Genomic DNA, 21,150 nt, shown 5'->3' with positions numbered 1-21,150 from the left:
ATCCTTTTTTTTATATGTAGAATGGAGGCTGTAACTTGCCTGTCACTTATCCTCCCTCTGCACCTGGAGTCATCACCACCTTGAAATCTATTCCAGTTTCCCCAACTGGTCAGTGATTTCTGAAGAAAGAATTTACAACAGGTTAGTATGAAGATAATGTGTTGTAAGCTTGCTTGCTGGCAGGATTTCCAACCTAAAGAACTTTTTTTTTTTTTTTTTTTACTGACAACCAAACTGTTTAACTTATGTATTTTATGTAATGTAAATGCAAACCTTCTGACAGGCCCGGCACATCAGCAACACAGGCCCGTTACTAATTAAGAAGCTTGTAGGTTAGTAAAAAGTTTGCAGATTGGTAGTCCTACTTCTTCCCCCGCCCCCCCAATACCTCCAAATGCACTCTACTCAATGATGCTTCCCCCTCCAAGCCCCTCCCCCAGCCTTATTTTTGCCAGCCCTGTTCCCTTCATCCTGGCATGGAACCCCACCCAATCCCTCTCTCCCTATCATCTCCAAAGCTCTGTTCTACCTGCACCTTCCTCTCCCTGTACAGGCTGGGGCTGTATGTCCCTGAGTGTCTGTGAGGCAGTTGTATAGGTAGGTGAGGGGATGCTGCAGTGGTAGTATATGGCTGGGAGGGAGGGAGCTATGGAGGCTCCTGTGGGTTACACAGCCCTGATGTAACTCCCTGAGGGGTGCTGTGCTCCAACTCAGACCAGGTGGCTCTGCCTTGCTTTGTCTACCCATCAGTGCTTTGCAGCCAGCCAGCTTCCATCGTTGGAGATCTGTTCAAGCTCATGGTTGCTTTGTGTTACCTCTCAGCTCCATGTTCTTGGGAAACCCTGACACAAGATGCAGACTGTCTGACTCACAAAGAATTCTCCCCCACCAACCTAAACAAAAAACAATTAAGATGCAGTGGGAAACACACCTAAAATCCTCCAGATAAGGGTGACAAGAGTGAAACAACTGCCCTAAATCTCATTTGCATCCGAGATGGAACCAGATGACCGTTCATTTACATGGGAGATGAAGAACAGAAAGCCCGAAGCAGAGGCCACAGTGAATTCTGGGATCAGAGAAGCAGGGGAGCACTGCATGATGGGGAATCTGTGCTCCAACTGCTACTCAAGCCACATTTATACACACCCAGATCAGCATTTATCAGACTAGTTTTAATCAGGTTTTACAAAGGATTCCCCCCCTCCACACACTTGCACACACCTCTAAGCAGAATTAAAGTTTAATAGGCATCTCGGGCCGTACATTCCCCCGTCCCACTATGGGGGGCCTATTTAAACTTGATTGACTGAAACTCAGTCACTGGGTTAGGGAATGCTGAGGCAAGAGACCAAGTCAGAGGGGTTATAGGGAACATTTGAACAATGGTTAAGGGTTCATCACAGCGTCCAGCCCATTGGAGCCCTGACCACAAGTCATGTCATAGTTTTGCTGGGATGACTGATGGAAGTCCTCCCCTCCCAAAGGTTATAAGCACTCCAATAATTGCCTTGAGTCTGTTAAAAGACTATAGTAAGATCTGAAAAGTCATGCTAAGCTGAGGATTGTTCACAAGTAAAAATCCAAAACCCTGATGCTGCAAGCTATCTATTGTTTCTGAAGAAACCAGGAGATATCCCATCACTATAGCTGCTATTCATTGGAATTTCAAGCTGGTTCCTATGTATCTGGTTACTCTTTAACCTAATGTTTTCCTGAGTATCAATCAGTTTCTTGAGATGTTCCAAACCAGATAACCCCTTGTCAAGAGAAAAGACACTGATTTACACTATTGAGACTGCTTTGAAGAAGCTGAACTGAGGGTATAAAAATCTGTAAAAAAGCAGCAGTGTGTGTGCTTCAGGAGGAGAAGTCTCTCTCACACCACCTGCTTTATTCTTGAGAGGCTGGACGAAACAAATTATCTCCCTTCAAGGATCGTGCTGAGAACTTCAACCTGTCATCTTTGCAACACAAGTGCCTTGGATTGGTGAGATCTCAGCACTCTGCCTCTCTTTTCGCTTTTCTCTCTAGGCATAAAATTATGAACCTGAACTGTATTAGTTAAGCTTGAGCTGAGTTTCCCCAAACACTTAGTGAAATCAGGGTAGTATTGTAATTGTTTGTGTTTTGGGGTTTTTTGCATGTCTATTACTACTAGTGCCATTATACATTGCATATACTTAGCAATAAATAACTTTTATAGTCAAACTGGTAGTAACTGGGTATATTTTCCTTCCCCACTTGCTCTGCAGTAACGCTTCTTTTACCTAAGCTAAAGATCCCTGTGAAGCCCAAAAATACTGTGGGGGTCTGCTTATCAAGAGGCTAAAGATTGGGATGTGCTGAGTTTGAAACACATAAGAGGATCAGCTTGTATAGGCTGATTGACCCAGTTTGAGTCAATGAACTGAATGCTGGCCCATGAGGGTGTCAGCTGGACACCCAGCTGGATTCACAAGTATTCTGTTTACCTGTGTGCTTGTGTCTGGCTGCAGTTATTGTTGCTCTGATGAACTGATTCTTGACATATGAGGGTGTCAGCGTGTCCATGCTGATCAACCCAGCCAGGTCAGGCGTGTCAAGTTAATGTGTGTGTATGACTGATTTGGTGACTGGAGGAACGCAGCCCCATTGAAACTGAGTCCTGCAACATCACTCCATTGGGGGTGAGGACATGCAGAAGGGAGATATGCAGCTCTGTATAGAAACACAAGTAACACAAGCAGCATATTGATAGAATTACCGAGACCCTAGAAACGTATCCCTAATAAATGAGCACACCCCAAGGTGATGGGCAAATCTGGTAACATTTGTCTTTATGGACAGCTACATTTTCTGTGGACTTTAAGGAAAGGTTATCTTAGCCTTTTTTACAGACTGTCCCTACATGTACAGACAATTGGAAACCCTGCTTGGTGGTTTGGGTCAGAGACCTAGTTCAATACAGAAGCTTAAAAGATGATATTGAGATCATCCTAATTTTTATCTAAAATATCAGCTGTGATGTGCAGAGCTTTAGCAATGTGCAGATTTGCCTTTAACATGATATCACATTCTATCACCTTTCTTCTTGGCACCTATATTTATTGGCCCACTATTTCATAGAATCATAGAATCATAGAAGTAGGGTTGGAAGGGACCTTGTAGATCTTCAAGACCGACCCCTCGCCTGGGTGGGAGAAAAGACTGGACTCAAATGAGTCCAGCCAGGTAGTCATCAAGCCTCTTCTTAGAGATCCCCAGGGTAGGAGCCAGCACCACTTCCCTAGGAAGTTGTTTCCAGCTCCTAGCCGCCCTGACTGTGAAGTAGTTCTTGCGGATGTCTAATCTAAATCTACTCTCTAATAATTTGTGTCCATTGTTCCTTGTCATGCCAGGGGGCGCTAGGGGAAACAGTGTCTCCCCTAAACCCTTCTGGTCCCCCCTACTGAGTTTATAGACAGTCACCAGGTCCCCCCTCATCCTTCTCTTGTGAAGGCTGAACAGGTTTAGGTCCCGCAGTCTTTCAATGTAGGGTCTGCCCTGTTGTCCCTGGATCATGCAGATGGCCCTCCTCTGGACCCTTTCAATGTTGTCCACATCACTCCTGAAATGGGGCGCACAGAACTGGACGCAGTACTCCAGCTGTGTCCTGACCAGTGTTGCATAGAGGGGGAGGATCACCTCCCTGGCTCTACTTGAGATGCACCTATGGATGCACGACAAGGTCCAGTTAGCTCTGCCAACCGTGACCTCTCATTGTTGGCCCATGTTCATCTTGGAGTCAATAATGACTCCAAGATCCCTTTCTGCCTCCGTGCTCTCAAGAAGGGAGTTTCCCATTCTATAAGTGTGCTGCTGGTTTCTACTGCCTAAGTGCAGCACCCTGCACTTGTCAGTATTGAAACACATCCTGTTTAAGTCAGCCCACTCCTGTAACCTATCCAGGTCTTGTTGCAGTCTTTCCCTCCCTACTAGCGTGCTCACCTCACCCCAAATTTTGGTATCATCAGCGAATTTAAATAGGTTGCATTTCACCCCATCGTCCAAATCGCTGATGAAGAAATTGAACAGCGCAAGCCCCAGGACCGAGTCCTGGGGGACTCCGCTGCCCACTTCCCCCCAGGTCAAATATGAGCCATCCACCACCACCCTCTGAGTACGACCCTTCAGCCAATCTGCAATCCATCTGACTGTGTAGGCATCAATGCCACAGTCGCCTAGTTTTTTAATGAGGATGGGGTGGGAGACGGTATCAAAGGCCTTGCTGAAGTCCAGAAAGACTACGTCCACGGCTAAACCTGCATCCATTGCCTTTGTGACCTGATCATAAAAGGCAATCAGGTTGGTCTGACATGACCTGCCCCTAATGAAACCGTGCTGGTTGCCCTTGAGCATCATCCCTGAAGCCGGCCCATCGCAGATGTGCTCCTTGAGGATCTTCTCAAAGAGTTTCCCAAGGATAGAAGTAAGACTGATGGGCCTATAGTTGCCCGGGTCCTCTCTCTTCCCTTTTTTGAAGATGGGGACCACGTTAGCTATCTTCCAGTCATCTGGCACCTGGCCCAAGCACCACGAGCGCTCATAAAGCCGTGCCAAGGGCCCTGCAATAACCCCAGCTAGCTCCCTCAACACCCTGGGGTGGAGAGCATCTGGATCCACTGACTTGAAGACGTCCAGCCCCTCCAGAAGCTCTCTAACCCAGGCCTCCCCAACCTGAGGTCTGGAGGCATTCCCCTCGAGTCCGTCTGGCATCACAGCGGGAAAGTCCCGGTCCCTGCACAAGAAAACGGAGGTGAAGAATTGGTTAAAGAGTTCCGCTTTCTCCTCTGGCGCAACCGCCAGATTGCCCAGCGTGCTTTGCAGGGGCCCCACATTACCCGGTGCCTTCTTCATCCTCCCTATGTATTTGAAAAAGGACTTTTTATTATCCTTGATTTTGGACACTAGTCCTAGCTCTATGTCCACCTTAGCTTTCCTGACAGCCCCCCTACAGGCCCGAGCAGAAGAGGTATACTCCTCTTTGGAGATAGCATCTCTATTTGTAGAGATAATCCATCCAAGAACTGTACAGACTGTTGGATTAAAATGTGAAGATGCCTGATACTTTTTTTGCAGAGCCAGTCCCCAGTGGAAAAAATCAAGAACAAGAGGAATATAGAGATCTGTCCTTCAGAGTGGACCCTCTCCAACATGAAGTGACTCATATATCAGCATGGTTTTCCCCACTAATATCTTTGAAGTGTTGGAGGAAAGTTTTTCAGCTAAGAGGGAGAGATTTCTATTGGTGGATACAGACAGCTTCTGTCCAGTATCTGGTCTTCTATGTGCCATCTCTGTGTTCATTTTGGGCTGCTGCTGTGAATGAGTTTGAAGGCTTCATAATGTTCTTGTATTATGGCAGCTGCACACAGATCATTTTTCCCAAGGTGGCTTTATGCTGTAAGCAGTTTTCAGTCATGGCTAGGTTGAAAGGGGGAGGGTTAATTTCCACCCCCCCTTCCTTTTTTTTTTGGATGAAACAGTCCTTTCAGGATTAAGGGGAAGAGATGCCATCAATGCTCTGTGCTTCATGAATTAAAACTGTGCTTCTCAAACTGTGGCTTGCAACGCATTGTGGGCAAGTTGCATCAAATGGTCATCAAGAAAAATTAGCTGTGTGAGTCCCACTCAAGCTATAACTAAGCAGCAATGCTACATTCTGCTTGTAAAACTTGTTGTGTATGTAAAGCAGGCTGTAACTCTTCCTCTGCTGAATGTCAAATGGTTGGTTTGTGGATTCTTGGCAACTACTGCAAGTAGTAAATTGTACAACAGATCCCATAGTACCAAAAACCTCATGTAAACCACCCTGGCCTCTAGGAGCAGCCTCTCTCTCCAATTATAACACCAAGCTGTGAGAGAAAGACAACACAACAGGACTCTGAGAGGCCAAAGTGGGTGAGCAAGGTCATGTTGAGGTCCATGTCCAGGTCCGACTTTGCCTACCCAGTGTCAGACCTGTTGAACTCTGCCAAGGACTGTTTCTACATATTTTGTGAAACTGTTATTAGACAAAATATGATTATTCTTGGGACCAAACAACCTTACCTTACCACCACAGGTTACAGCTAGGGTAGGGAGATGTTCTTTTGAATGCTGAAAAATGAAATTGTTTAATCAAGAGGGTTGAGAGCAACGCAATCATTACTACACTGCAGTAGCCTATGCTCTGATGTTGAAGACATTTTTGGAGATATGAGGTTGTTTCTTCTTGGCAAAAGAGAAAAATATATGCATGCCTTGCACTTGTTGGGCAAATGGTTCAGTCTAGTCTGGTCTAGTAAGGCTGGCTACTTCTGTTCTTATGTCACTGGCATGCTTTGTGTGGCATGTGGCAGACTGAGGGATAAGGCAGTATAGATTAATAGAAAGTTAGGGTTAGGAAGAGACCTCAGGAGGTCATTTAGCCCAAGCACCTGCTTGAAGTGGGATCCATCTCCAACTAGATCATCCCAGCCAAAGCTTTGTCTAGCCAGGTTTTTGAAAACCACTAAGAAGAGAGTTTCTAACACCTCTCTGAGTAACCTGTTCCAATGTTTTACTACCTTCCTCATAAGGAATTCTTCATAATATCTAACTTAAACTTCTGTTGCTGCAACTTGATAGATTGTTGCTCCTTGTTCTGTCATCTGCCACCACTGAAAACAGACCAGCTCCATCCTCCTTTGAAGCCACTTCAGGTAATTGAAGGCTACTATTTAATCCCCTCTGTCTCTTCTTCTGTGGACTAAATAAGACCAGATCCCTCAGACTTCCTCTAGAAGTCATGTCCCCCAGCCTCCTCATCATTTTTGGAGGGATTCCAGCAGAGGGAAACAGTTTGTACACATCCTTTGTGAACAATTTGTCTACATAATTTGGTGGTAGAGTGAAGGGGGACAAAATTGAACACAGTACTCCAGATGTGGCTTCACTAGTGCTGAAAAAAGGGGAATAATCATTTATCATGACATGCTGGCAACATACCTACCAATGCAGCCCAGTATGCCATTAGCCTTCTTGGCAACAAGGTCACACTGCTGGATTATATATAGCTTATTACTCACTGTAACCCCCAGTCCCTTTTCTGCAAAGCTGTTGCCCAGTCAGTCAGCCCCTAGCCTGTAGTGGTGCATGGGATTGCTGTCTTAAGAGCAGAACTTTACACTTGTCCTTGCACCTCATGAAATTCCTTTGGGCCCAATCCTCCAATTTGTCTAAGCCACTTTGAATCTTAGCCCTACACTCCAGTGTATCTACTGCTCCTTCCAGCTTGGTGTCATCTGCAAACTTGCTAAGGGTGTACTCTGCATAGTCTTCCAGGTCATAAATGAAGACAGTGAACAAAACTGGCCCAAGGACCAACCCCAGGGACACTCCACTTGATACTGGTGGCCAACTAGACATCAAGCCATTAATTACTACTCTCTTAGCCCAATTCTCCAGCCAGCTTTCTATCTACCTTACAGTCCATTCATACAAACCATACTTCCTTAGCTTTCCTGTGAAAATGTTATGGGAGACCTATCAAAAGCCTTGCTTAAGTCAAGGTACACCACATGCACCTGTCTCCCTACATTGACAGAACCAGTCACCTCATCATGGAGGGAAATTGGGTTGCCCAGGCATGACTTGCCCCTGGTGAATCCATCCTGACTGTTCCTAATCATCTTTTTCTCCTCCAAATGCTAGGAAATGGATTCCATGAGGATCTGCTCCACAACTTCTTCCAGGGCCTGAGGTGAGGCTGACTGGTCTGTAGTTCCCTGGATCCATCTTCTTCCCTGTCTTAAACATGGGCACTGTTTGCCTTTTTCCAATCATCCAGAATCTCTCATAATCACTATGAGTTTTCAAAGAAGATGGCCAATGGCTCTGCAATCACATCAGCCAACTTCCTCAAGCACCTTTGAATGCATCCCATTGAGCCCCATGGACTTGTACATGTACAGCTTTTCTAAGTAGTCCCTAACCTGTTCATTCACCCCTGAAGACTGCTTACCTCCTCCCCATACTGTGCTGTCCTGTGCAGTAGCCTGGTATCTGACCTTTCCTGTGAAGACGAAGGCAAAGAAGGCATTCAGCACTTCAGCCTTTTCTGCATCCTCTGTCACAAGTTTCCCTCCCCCATTCAGTAAGGGACCCACACTTTCCCTGATCCTCCTCTTGCTACTGACATACTTGTTACCCTTCACATCCCTTGCTAGCTGCACATCTCCTGCTAGTTAGTCTCTGATTCTGCATGTAGCCGTAAGTATAGCAGCCAATTGGCCAGAGACCTCAAGGAAGGAACCAGAAAGTAGAACAGCAGATTGGCCAAAGGAAGGGGAAGAGTGGCACTTGGAGATTGAAGGGCTTATTTGTGGCAGGTCTTCCAAAAGTTTGGCCAATGCTGCAGTAAGTCTAAAAACTGATAAATCTTGTGTTACACGATTCTTAAAATGGAGGTGGGGAAGGGGTGATAGAAATAACAGTATGTGACACCTCAAATTTATTAGAAACCTGACTTTCTTGGTGCATGAGAGTTAGTTATTTTGAGAGAAGCCCCCTGAGCAGATGAGTTGATGGAAAGGTTGATAGCTTTTTACTTCCTGGTGACATAACAGTGTAATAATAGTTTGTTTGACTGGCAGAGAAAGAACTGAAGTTCAGCTGCTGTTTTAAGTGGGGAGGTTTTACAATTCCCTTTTTTTTAACAGTAGAACAGTGCCCCCCGTGCCCCTTCACACCTTTAGGCTGTATTTGTATTTCACTGCTGAAACATCCAGGTTGTACATCTAAGTTCAAACTTTTTCAAGGCAGGTTGCACCCCCAAAAAACATGGATGCAAAGGGTAGGGCAATTCAAAAGGCAGGTGAGTGGTCCTCCTCCCTTCACCTTTATGTAATTTAATCTTAAAAGTAAGATGAAGGTGTGTTGTAAAAGATGACCAGTCAAACTCTTTTCAGAGATTCAAGCATAGTGAAATAGGTAGCTTAGTGGTGGAACAGAATTGGGGACTTAGTGAGAAAAGAGTGTTAGGGGCTTTCTGGTGATGATGCATCTCTGAATACTGATCTCATTTATTGTCAAAAGAAAGCAGTGGTTAATGGCATAAAGTACATGTGCAATAATGAAGATGGGAAACCTTCTGAACTCTAAACCAGGCTGAGGCATTAAGTATTTCTCAAGCCCTCCATGGTTTCAAGAGGTTTCAATGATCTGAGTCCTATGACAGCTCCCCACTAGGCAAACTTCATAATGTACCTCCCTAACTCTCTTTATTATCTCATGGTACACTTGTAATTCGACTAACAGCTTACGTAGCATTGAGAGGAGTAAGAACAAGACCCCACCCCCTGTTGGATGAACCCAAAGTTGGGCATTCTTACTATAACATGGTTTCTGAGTCTATTGAATGGTATGGAGTCTCCTGGATGCACATGGTATGGAGAGTCACCTGCATGAATGTTCCTACATGATGCATCAGTTCCATTGTTGGAGAATAGACTGTACTATACTTTGGGGTTTTAGGCCCTGTGTCTGCTAGGCCTCCTGTGGATATCTAGTATACTCTGAGGTTGTTTCCCATACAGGAATTCAAAAGGGGAGAACTAATTTTAGGACTGGGAAACTTCCCTGATTGCAAACAACATGTAAGGCCAAGGTATATCCCACTCAAAGGGTGTCTGCTGCCAAAACCTTCCTTAATAGCCCCTTTAAAGTCTGATTTCAACTAGTCCTTGATTATTTGTCATGGAGTCAGACAAAAGTCAGGTAGAGGTAGACCTTATAGACTGAATCAGAGAACTTAAATGAAGTAATTGGACCACGCTTTAAACTTTCCACAATTTTATGATCAAGTTAATTTCTTTTTTAATTCCTTTAATAACAACAGAACCATGGCATACGCAACATACTATGTCATTCACAGATGTCAACTCCTGGAGCTAGGTCAATTGCTTTTCATGAAAGTTATGGTGATACTCCTTCCATACCAATAACTTGGGGTAGGAGAACTTACCTGAAAAGGGAGCCCCTCAGGAAAAAAACAACAACATATTCTCTGTCCAGTTTGAAGAGTTAGACAAAGCTCAAATTTTCAAACTCATTTTTGATGGACCCAGCGCCTAGACTATGGACTATTTCAAGGTGAAACTTTGTGTCGCTCTCTGGTTGAATACGCTCCTACAGCATACTAACTGATTCATTGGAATCAGTGTTTCTCGAGTCAGTGCTCTAACAAGAAGACAAAAGACTCATTCCTGTTCCACAGAATTAAAAATGGAAATTAAAAGGTGAACTATTACACCAGTAGAATGTATTCTCACGTTCCCTTGTTTAAGAAGAACATGAAAAAGGGGTACGTTCCATAATATATGCATCAGAACTGTCAAACCCTCCTGGAGTTAGGTTAATTGTTTTTCATTAAAATCCAAGAGGAAGTGATGGTGATGTCCCTTCCCACCCAATAATTTAGGATGTAGGGATCTCTCCTGAGAAGGGGGTGTCCCTCCACCGTCTTCTCTGTCCAATATGAAGCACTAGCCCAAATCCACATTTCCCACCCCATTGTTGAGGGACCTAGGTCCCAGACAATGGAGTATTTCAGTGTGAAGCTTTCTCTCTCTCTCTGGTTCCAGATGCTTGTTCAGAATAGTACCAGATTCACTGGAATTAGCATTTCTCAAGTCAAAGCTCTAACCACAAGGTGGAAGACGCATTCTCACTCCATAGAATAAAAACTGGAAAAAGAAAAAGGAACTATTTCATATACTCTTGACTACAGTTGACTTCAACAGAATTCATATGTTTCATGTATAACTTGTCATACAGTGCCTTTATAAAAGGTTGGATTGAGGACACTGATAAGAACACAAATGTAGTTAAGGCTAAAGTATAACTTAATTGTTTATAAACTAAATGCCCATACCAACAAGTTGAATTTTATGAAGTCATGATTTTATGCATTTTATGATTCAAAACTTTGTTACCATTAATGTGCGCAGTTTTTTAAAATGCTGAAATGCATTCACATTTTCCGCAGTATATTCCTTAGTGCTGCCTTTACCTCCTTGTTTCTCAGGCTGTAGATGATAGGATTTAAAATGGGAGTTAAGATACTGTACTGAATGGAGAAGAGACTGTCAAGAACCACTGAAGAGGCTGAATTGGGTCTCAGATATCTAAATAACCCAGCCCCATAATACAGAACAACTACAGTGAGGTGGGAGCTGCAGGTGGAAAAGGCTTTACCCCTACCCTCAGCAGACTGTATCTTCAGGATGGTGGAGATGATGCACATGTAAGAGACCAGGGTGATGGAGAATGAGATCAAACTTACAATCATAGTTGAAGTGAGAAATACCATCTTACTGGTGAAAGTCTCTGTGCAGGACACTTCTAGTAGAGATGGGAGCTCGCAATTGAAATTGTGTAGTTCACTGTGCCCACAGAAATGTAAATGTAATGCAGGAGCAGCATTTGTTAATGAATACAATATACCAATCAGCCATGTGCCAGCCACCATTCTTATGCACACTTGCTTATTCATTGTCCCCACATAATGCAGTGGGTCACAGATGGCAGCATATCGATCATAGGCCATTGCTGATAGCATGAAAACTTCTGTGCCACCCACAAAAAGAATTAAGCTTATCTGGGCAATGCAGCCATGGAGAGAGATGGTTTTTTTCTCTGCCAATAAATTCTGCAGCAACTTTGGGACAGTGACTGAAGAATAGCAGATATCAAGGAAGGCTAAATGGAAGAGGAAAAAATACATTGGTGTGTGAAGGTGAGGATCAGCTCTTGTCACCACCATGATCGCTACGTTCCCTGCCACAGTTAGTAGGTATATAAGTAAAAAGACCACAAAAAGGAAAGGCTGGAGCTGTGGGTTACTGGAAACAGCGGACAGGGTAAAATAAGTGACAGTTGTTTGGTTCCCCATAGCCATTTGTTCACCAACCTTGTGACCTAGACGAAGGAAGGAAGGAAGGAAGGAATAAATAGAACTATTTCCATAAAGAAATTGTACTTCTCAATTTATGGCTAAAGAAATTTCTATATATAGACAGCTTTGCCATTTTGTCTAACCCTCTGTGTTTCCAAATACCTTTCAATTTTTTTAAAATGGATTCCTGGTGAGGAGACTAACCAGGAATAAGCTTTCTTAAGAATGTTGGTTTATTTTTGTGATTGGTTTATTTCTTCAGCTTCTTTGTAGATAATAACACCCATCACTTCTTGTCTGATTATGGCAGGAAAAAGGGTTGAAGGAAATTGCATGTATTCTCAATGACATAACTATGTAAGTGGAAGGGGAAAGAGTGAAGGTCAGATGAAGGAAAGATAATTTAGGGGTTTTTTTTTCCCTTTTCGGTTTATTTTTTGGTTCTAGAAGCAACATACCACTAAAAAATTAAAACCACTATCATTATGATGCTAATATCCTATTCCAGTATACGTGGAGTATTTCACAGGATACATCATTATAGTATCTATATAGTGGCTGTTTGAAAAGATAATTTCACTCAAAACTTAGAGATTAAGTGGCCACTGCTTCATTAATATGGGCATTGAAAATGGATGGTGCATAGAAACACTCCAAAGTTATGTTATACAGCATTCAAATAACCTCATTCCAGTCGTTCATGAATTTTTCCTTTATGCCGGGGGGGAAGGAGCCCTCCAATTATTTGCACCTTCATTCAAGCACTTTTCTTGACTGAGTTCCCTCTGATATCCTATTACAGCTTCTGAGGAATAAGTGATAACCATTACTTCTGAGCATCAAATTCCTTTTCATCTTATATATCAAAGAATTGCTAACATCCATTTGTGTTTGCATAAGTGGCATTTTTTAAATCCTACCCCCCCCCAGGCAAAATGGGACATCCCAGGTGGACCCAGAACTGCATAGCTGTTGCTGACAGCATAGTCAGGTTTTTTTCTGACATGAAGGAAAGGGTTACATCCTGAAGAAGAAGGTTCTCCAACCTAGTAGCACAATGGCCAAATCATTAGGACAGTGGTTTAGAAGGGGGAGGGATCAATTTCTTGTCCCTGTCATATAGCTGGGATTTGAACTAAGCATCCTTCTTTTAAGGCTCTTCCATTGGGCAACCCACAAAGTAAAAAAAATATGTGGTGCCAGGATGGGAGGGAGCCAGAAAGAGGATGGATCAGTGAGATGGTCACAGGTACAAAAGAGAGTGAGTGCTGGGTTTCTACTCCTGTTCTAGTTTTACAGTGAGGGAGAAAGACTAAGGCATAGGCAGGATATCCCTAAAAGCAGACATTTCACCCTGAAATGCTGTTGTCTGACTGATTTCACAGAGCAAGAGGCTATTCACATTTCCTGCTTCTCTTTTTTCTCTTTTGAGATGGTAAATGTTAGATTCATCTTACCATTTTGGGCTGGATGCTGGCAAAGCATTACCCATTGTGTACTAGACTTCATTAATTTTCTTGGATGAAACACGAGGTGAATCACTTCTGATCATTCTCTGCTGTTTTCTGACATGAGTGTGATTCTCTTGGAGGCAAGTCTTTTTTGCAATATATTTTAATGGCTCTACTGTATAATCTGAAGAGGTGCTGAAAAACACAATAGGCAAGAAGTGGCATGAGAAAGGGCACTTGATGTCTGAAAGCTAGTCCAACAACTCTCCTAACTATGAAGTGGTTGCAATGATAGATATCAAAAAAAGCCTTGTCCTCAGACATTTCTTGGATAATCACAGCTACAAAACACTCAGATCTACTACATGATAATACTGGAGTCTGATGATCCTTATTTCTAAGATGAAGTAAGGTCTGCCTGTATCACTTTTGGCCACAGAGAATGCTTTCTTTTCATACAGGAATAGTCTAAATCAGTGTGCTGACAATCACTGCACATCACAGTATATAGGAGGCATCTTAATATCTTATAAATGGAAAAATCCTTGATGTAGATGAACCATCCAGAAAATGGGACTTTTGAGATATAGTTTGTGACATGTGCGGGTGGGAGGGGAAACATAATTGTTTCGTTCAAAAAGAAAGAATCAGATGGACCTTCCAAGAAGTTCTCATTAGAGGAGGTAAAGTATACTCTTTGACCTGCAGAGAAGTTAAAAGCATAAGGTACATGAAGGAGCAATACTGAAGAGCAGGGTTTTCAGCTGAAAATAAAAGTTAAAAAATAATAACTGAAAGGAAGCCCAGGTCATGTTCCAACTGGCAGAATATGGGGAATTATTAAACAAACCAAGTTTGACCTCTCTTTTCAGAGGTTCTTATGCCCTACACTGTGTATGTGACATTATGGAGGAGGCTGAAAACACTGAACTCCCCATGACTGCATTTACAATATAAAATTAACATAACATATTAAATAGACATGTAGATATGAATAACTCACCTAAGAGTGGAAAGAAGATTCCAGCTAATATGAGATGTAAATGTTTCCTGCTTCATTCTTTTCTTCTGCAGGTACATGGATAGAGAGAGAGCATACATCAATGTAATATCTAAATGATTTTAAATAGCGTAGCTGACTGTCGCTTTCCTGAATGAAAGAATCCAGGACTTTATGGGTGAGGGTAATCCAAAACAGAAAGGACTGTTATGTATTTTCATCAGTTCTATATAAACAGCTGGATTTTTTTTTTTCTGATGCCCAGATGACCAATTAGTTCTTAAGGAAGAATATGTGGTCCTTTGGGGATCTGTTCTTGAGGTGAATCCCTTCGCTGTTTAAGAATTAGATTAAAAAAAATAGAACTGTTTCAAATAGCTGTGACAGTAAAGGTACCACACAGCCCAGTTGGGCCAGGGATAAAAGAACTGCTCCAGCTTCTCCAGGGAATATCCAGTCTTGGGAAATCTCACTCAGCATAACATGTTTGGCCGGTAACGTGCCCATGGTCGAGCACCACACTGCTGTGGGGAGTCATTCTGTGCTTGCTCCCTGCATGCTGCCTCCTGGATCAGATGCTTTGTAACCACACATCAACACTGCCAGTAAAGTATATGAGCTGAGACCTGTTATTTCAATATCTTTGGAATGATTGAGTTATCCTCCCATGAATCCTTTAGCTTGACAAATTTCTGGCTGGCAAAACCACCGCCCATTTCTTTTTTTTGTTGGATTTCCATTGCCAGTAATCAGTGTCAACAAAACTAGAGCAATTAGGACTTTTCATCATGATTACACCTCTGTATATCATGTCAAGGAAAGACTATATAGCCATTTGCCATAGTGGTTATAATGCTACTTCGGGGTATACACTTTGAGAACATCTAGATAGGTAGCATGTGCACCTCCACTGATGCATCACAGCTTTTAAAGATTAGGCACCTGATCTGTAGATAGGTGGTGAGGAACCTATGATTCTTATACAAGTAATGGTGACATTTATGAGCCTGTGACGGTGATTCAGGGAGGCTGGATGTGCCTTGTGTGAACAAATGGGGAGCAGGAAAGTGCTCCTGAACTCCAGGCCATATCCAGAGCTTCATCCCCTGACTCAAGCTGTACATACAGCATCTTCAGTCCCTTGATATCCAGAGCACTCAATTCTGCTTGTCTTGGGTGACATTGCCATGCACCTTCTGCACAACAGGCAAGACATGAATATTTCTCCAGGAAATGTGAGACCTTGGTTCTGGCTTCTTCTTAGTGAGGTCTGTTCCTCAGCTGGCATTCCCTGGACATTCACCTTTCCATTTTGCTCTTTAATAGACAGGGAAGGTGGCACTTTTCACGTTTTTTCCAGAAGGACTTCAGCTACCTTGCAGTCAAAGATGCAAGTCAGGGTCAGAAGGGCTGCAAAGAAGAAGGAGTTTGATTCTTTGAGTAGCTGCTTTTAAATCACAGCTTGAGATGATGCTTAGTGCAACACCACAGACAGGGGTGCCTGGAGCTTGATCCCTGTTTCCTGGCCTGGTTATATTTTAGAATGAAATAGGTCCTGGATGTGAACAGGAACCTGACTTGTGAGGAAGACTGGCCCAGTGACTCCTTCCTCCCAGCTGAGTGCCACAAGCTCTAGGCTACGGAGTCATCATCCTCTCTGTGTGTGCTATTTCTGGCCCAAAGATTATATTCTTTGAAGAAAGTGCTTCAGACAGTGGGAGGAGTGAAGGGTGCTCCAGCACTTTAACCAACAACCTGGTGGTAACAGTGCTCTGATAGGGGAAGGGGTTTGGTTCCTTTCAGCATGAAGACAGCCTGGAAATTGGAGATCCCACTTCCTGGGTGATAGAACGTCTCTTCCCTTCTCCCTCTTAATCTCAGTGGTAGTTTAGACACTTTTTAATTCTGGCCCCACATGTAAATGGCATTCCATCTATGCCCCTGCCTTTAGCATTTCCTATTGGTTGGCTTATGTGTTTGTTCCATTTAGCATCTGGCTCTTGTGAATCCTGTTTTCTGGAGCCCAAGGGCAAATCCTTCTTCACTTTACCCACATAAGTGGCACACAGCTGCATACCTGCCATGTTTGTACAATTCATGCTTTCCTACTGCATGTGCAGTATGGATATCTACTTGCTACACACATACTGCACATACAGAGAAGGCTGATCTCTGGCGGGGCAGGTATTTTCTTCTGCATAGATGTAACTAAGCATAGGTCTTGGGGTAGAAAGGTTGGGGTAGAAAGAGTGCCATTCCTGCTATCTAACCTGTGGTCTGGTACTCTGGCATTGTAAGAGAGATGAGAGAGATGCATATGGAAGTTCATCCAGGGTATCTGGGGATCTAGATCCTTAGTCTATTGCCTTCTGGACAAATGCCTTAACCACTAGGCTCTTGGCCTAAAACATGGAAGGACCCTCCTTCTTATCCAGCATTGAACACCCACTAGGCAAGGCTTCTTGCTAGGTACAGTTTGATTGAAAAATCAAAGCAGGCAGGCCAACAGAGGCAAATTCCACAGAATCACCAGGCAGCCAGTCATAGACAAGCCCCTGCCCAGCCTGGTCTGTTCTTTGGGGACAGCAGGTGACCAGGAGGAACCCATGGGGACTGCAAGACCCTAACAGCATGACAATTAAAGCCCCTCCCTTCTTCCTATGGAGCTTTCCAGCAACAGCACTCTTCTGTGTAATTCTTACCCCTCTCTCTCCCTCCCCCTTCTTGCTCCTTCATGATCCCATCCATGCCTCTGTCTTCAGCATTTCCTACGGCTTGGTTAATGTATCCCATTCAGTGTCTGGATCTTGTGAATCCTGTTTTCTGGAGCCCAAGGACAAATTCACTTTAGCCACCCAAGTGGCACCCAGATGCATACCTGCCATGTTTGTACAATTCATGCCTTTCTTCTCCATGTTCATTATGGATGTGTATTTGCCCACACAAGTCCTGCGCATACAGGGAAGGCTGCTCTCTGGTGGGGCAGATCTCTTGCTTTGCACATACATAAATAAACGTAAGTCTTCAAAATGTAGCTCTTAAAATGGCAGGGGTAGGAGGAGTATCCTTCCTGGTTGCTGTATAACCTGTGGCCTGGTACTTAGAGCATTGTGAGCCAACATGAGAGAGATGCACGTGGAAAATCATTTCTGGGTTGTACATGGAGCATCTAAATTCCAACATTATAGCCAGGTTACATGTATGAAGAAAACAATAATGCAAAGGTAGGATAATACAAAAGAATAAGTTGGTGGTTCTTGTCTCAGCAGCTTTATATAATGTTGTCTTAAAACTAGCATGAAGGTGTGTATAATTGGCTGCAAGCTGGCAGCCTGGATAAATTAGCCAGATGGTAACAAACTGCTGGTCAAAGGGACCTCAGTTGGATCAAGCAATCAGCAATAATGAAGGGAAGTTGGCTGGCTGTCTAGAAATGAAGGGAAAAGATGAGGAAGTGAAGGGAGGATGATGTGGTGGGTGACATATTAGTGTTGATCTGAGGATTCTGGTTAAGAAGGAAGGCTACAATGTAAGCACTAACCCATACTTATGGATGTTCACTTTGCATTTTTTTTTTTAAGTGTTGTGATGAGCTGTGTGGTGCAGATTAACCCAGAGCTTTGAAGATTGTGTTGATGGTTGGAAAGAGAGACTTTGTGGCTGGCATTGCTTATGCTTTTTTTTTTTTTTTTTACCCTTGTGCAGCACAACAGCCCAAAACATTAGAGCTGGTGGTGTTGGGATGAGGTTTAAAGGTGTATTCATTTTTGCTTCAGCTTTCAGCTGAGCCCTGGAGAGCAGGAGATCCCAGGGCATTGAAGTCTGTATTGGATGGGCCAGGTTAAAAAGGGGGTTGAGGTATGACTAATCTTGAAGCAGCTAAGCTAATGTAGTCTTTGCTATGGTGTGGTATAGAAGTTATCCATGTAAGTTTTTCAGGGATTGAAGCATAATGGAATAAAATTTCATTTTGGTAACTTAAAGGTGAAATAGAATTGGAGGCTTAAGGAATTTCTGATGATGATACATCTCTGAGTTCTGATGTTATATGCTTTTAAAAGAAAGTAGTGGTTACTGTCACAGAATACAAATATGCAGTAATTAAGGTAGGGAACCTTTGCAACTATAAAACAGACTTAGTCATTGAGGGTTTCTCAGGCCCAACACAGGTTTAGGAGGGTTGCAATCTCTTTGTCCCATTAAGCCTTTCCACAAGGCAAATTTTGTAATCTACCTCCTCAACTTGTCTCATAACTTTATAGGACCCCTGTAATCTGGCTAATGCCTTGCTTTCCTGTGAGGACAGGAACAACAGGACCCAGTCCCTTGGTTGATATTCCCAAAGCTGGGATTTTTTTATTATAATGTTGTTTCTGAGTCTCTTTGTTTTCTCTTGGGTAAATATTCTTGCAAGTCCCAGTCCTTCCCAAATTCGGGGAATATACGAACTATATTTGGGGTCTGATGCCCTGTTTTTGTGAGGCCACTGGAAAAAGGTTTACTGTACCCTGAGGGTGCTTCCTACATAAGAGTTGAAAAGGGGTGAAGATGATTGGGGATCTTTCCAGATTGCAAACAACAAAGACAAAAGTATACCCCACTTAGACTTGGGCTACCACAAATGTCTTTTTAACAGTCTGATTGTGCCTGTTCCATGAGCATTTGTCATGCAAGACCCACCCATGACAGTATCATCAAAAGTGCATGGAACATTAAATGCTAGGGATGGGAGGGATATTGTTGATTACAGGACTCCATTGAGGTCTCTTCCAACCCTAACATCTATGAAAACCACGAAAGGTGTCTCGGGTTTTGAAACAAAGCAGACCTATAATACAGAACAGCAACAGAGAGGTGGGAGCCACAGGTATAGAAGGCTTTACTGCTACCCTCAGTAAAGTGTATCCTGAGGCTGGTTGAGATGATAGTGAGGGTCCATTCACCCTGGGCTCTTACATCCCGGGATGTCATTCTCCCCTTGTACTCTCGAGCAAATCCTGGGATGTCATTCTCCCCTTGTACTCGGCCTCAGTGAGGCTGCAGCTGGAGTACTGTGTCCAGTTTTGGGCTCCAAGATTCAAAAAGGATGTGGAGAAGCTTGAGAGAGTCCACAGGAGAGCCACGCGCATGATCAGAGATCAGGAAAACAGATCTTACGATGACAGGCTGAGAGCCATGGGACTCTTTAGCCTGGAAAAGCGCAGGCTCGGGGTGATCTGATGGCCACCTATAAGTTTCTCAGGGGTGACCACCAGGATCTGGGGGAATGTCTGTTCACCAGAGCACCCTGAGGGATGACAAGGTCGAACGGTCACAAACTCCTGCAAGACCGTTTCAGGCTGGACATAAGGAAGAATTTCTTTACTGTCCGAGCCCCCAAGGTCTGGAACAGTCTGCCAGCGGAGGTGGTTCAAGCGCCTACACTGAACACCTTCAAGAGTAAATTGGATGCTTATCTTGCTGGGATCCTATGACCCCAGCTGACTTCCTGCCCTTTGGGCAGGGGGCTGGACTCGATGATCTCCGAGGTCCCTTCCAGCCCTAATGTCTATGAAAATCTATGAAATCTATGAAATCTGCATCAAGAAAGAAATAAACAAACCAGTTTTCTCAAAACTTCAAGTTTTATTCTTGTTCTTGGTTTATTTCAGCTTATTTGTAACAAATAGCATATATATGTCCTACTTCCCATTTGTCCTTCTATCAAAGAGTAAGGCAATGGGAAGTATTATCAATGAGATAACAATGTAACTGCAAGAGGAGAAAGTAGGAGCGAGTGAAGGTTGGAGATAAAGGTTAAAAAAAATCTTTGGTCAATTTTTTGGGGTCTAGAAGCAGTGTTTCACAAACTAAAGCTAAAATAATAATGGTTTTGATTTATGACAACAGTAGCCTAATCTGAGAAATTTGGAGTATTTTAAAGAACTTATTTTCATAAAGTCTACACGGTAGTTATTTCCATAGACAATTTTAAGTCACAGCTGAGAAATTACTACCTGCTACTTCACTAATATGGAGATTTCAAAAGAACAGGGGATTGGTTTATGCCATAGTTCTGTCTTCTTCAGTTCCAGCCTCCTTTTTTTTTTCCCCCTCCTAGTTTTCCTATCTTCTCCCAAGTCCATCTCCCCTCTTCTGCCCCTTTCAGTATGGGACTGGAGCCAGAGCTATGGGGGAGCTGAAAAGGTAGATGGGGAGAGGAGGGAAAAATGGGACTAAAGGAAAGCAGTCCCACACTCTGTGCTGGCATACTTCCCTGTTCTACAGGCTTTTGGCATTGTCTTTTTAATCAATTAAGATCAATTAACCTAAAGCTACCCCCAGCCTCACTTCTTCAGCCCAGGCCCCTGTAGTCTGCCAGTTCTAATCCTGGTCCTGGTAACTTTAACCCCCTACACTCTTCTACTTTCTGACCTTAACCTTTCTCCAGGTATCCCAAGCATGCACACATGCATGCACGCACACACACCTCTCACAATTCCCAACTTAGGAACTCACTTGTGTGTACGTGTAGGTGGGTGGTATGTGTATTCACTAATTTACACACACATAGATATTGTGTGTGTGATGTATGAATTAGTAATCCACATATGTGTATTGAACGTGCAGGTGTTGGTAACTGCTAACTGATTCTAAATTTGATGTGTGTTGTGTGTGTGAACCCAGACTAGTTATTTTGAATGAGTGTGTATCTGAGTTGCTAGTGTGAGTGTGTGTGCATATATACAAACTGGTGATCTGTGTCTAACTTTTGGGGTGTG

General features: G+C 43.4%; 1 protein-coding gene across 1 annotated transcript; it reads right to left on the bottom strand.

Annotated features, from left to right (window-relative positions):
• Positions 1-11,014: 11,014 nt before the first annotated feature.
• LOC149862654 (olfactory receptor 8S1-like) lies at positions 11,015-11,941 on the bottom strand. The gene has a single exon (XM_090053580.1). The coding sequence runs from the start codon at positions 11,939-11,941 to the stop codon at positions 11,015-11,017; it is 927 nt and encodes a 308-aa protein (XP_089909706.1).
• Between the last annotated feature and the right edge of the window lie 9,209 nt (positions 11,942-21,150).

The sequence above is a fragment of the Crocodylus siamensis genome, chromosome 6 (assembly GCF_052110815.1).
Source record: "Crocodylus siamensis isolate JL-2025a chromosome 6, ASM5211081v1, whole genome shotgun sequence".
Lineage (NCBI taxonomy): Eukaryota > Metazoa > Chordata > Crocodylia > Crocodylidae > Crocodylus > Crocodylus siamensis.
Note: the sequence above shows the minus strand (reverse complement) of the source record. Positions and strands in the feature narration are given on the sequence as shown.

What these genes read in the sequence shown, in the direction of transcription:
- LOC149862654 (XM_090053580.1), bottom strand. Translation starts at nt 11,941, where the DNA reads ATGGCTATGGGGAACCAAACAACTGTCACTTATTTTACCCTGTCCGCT.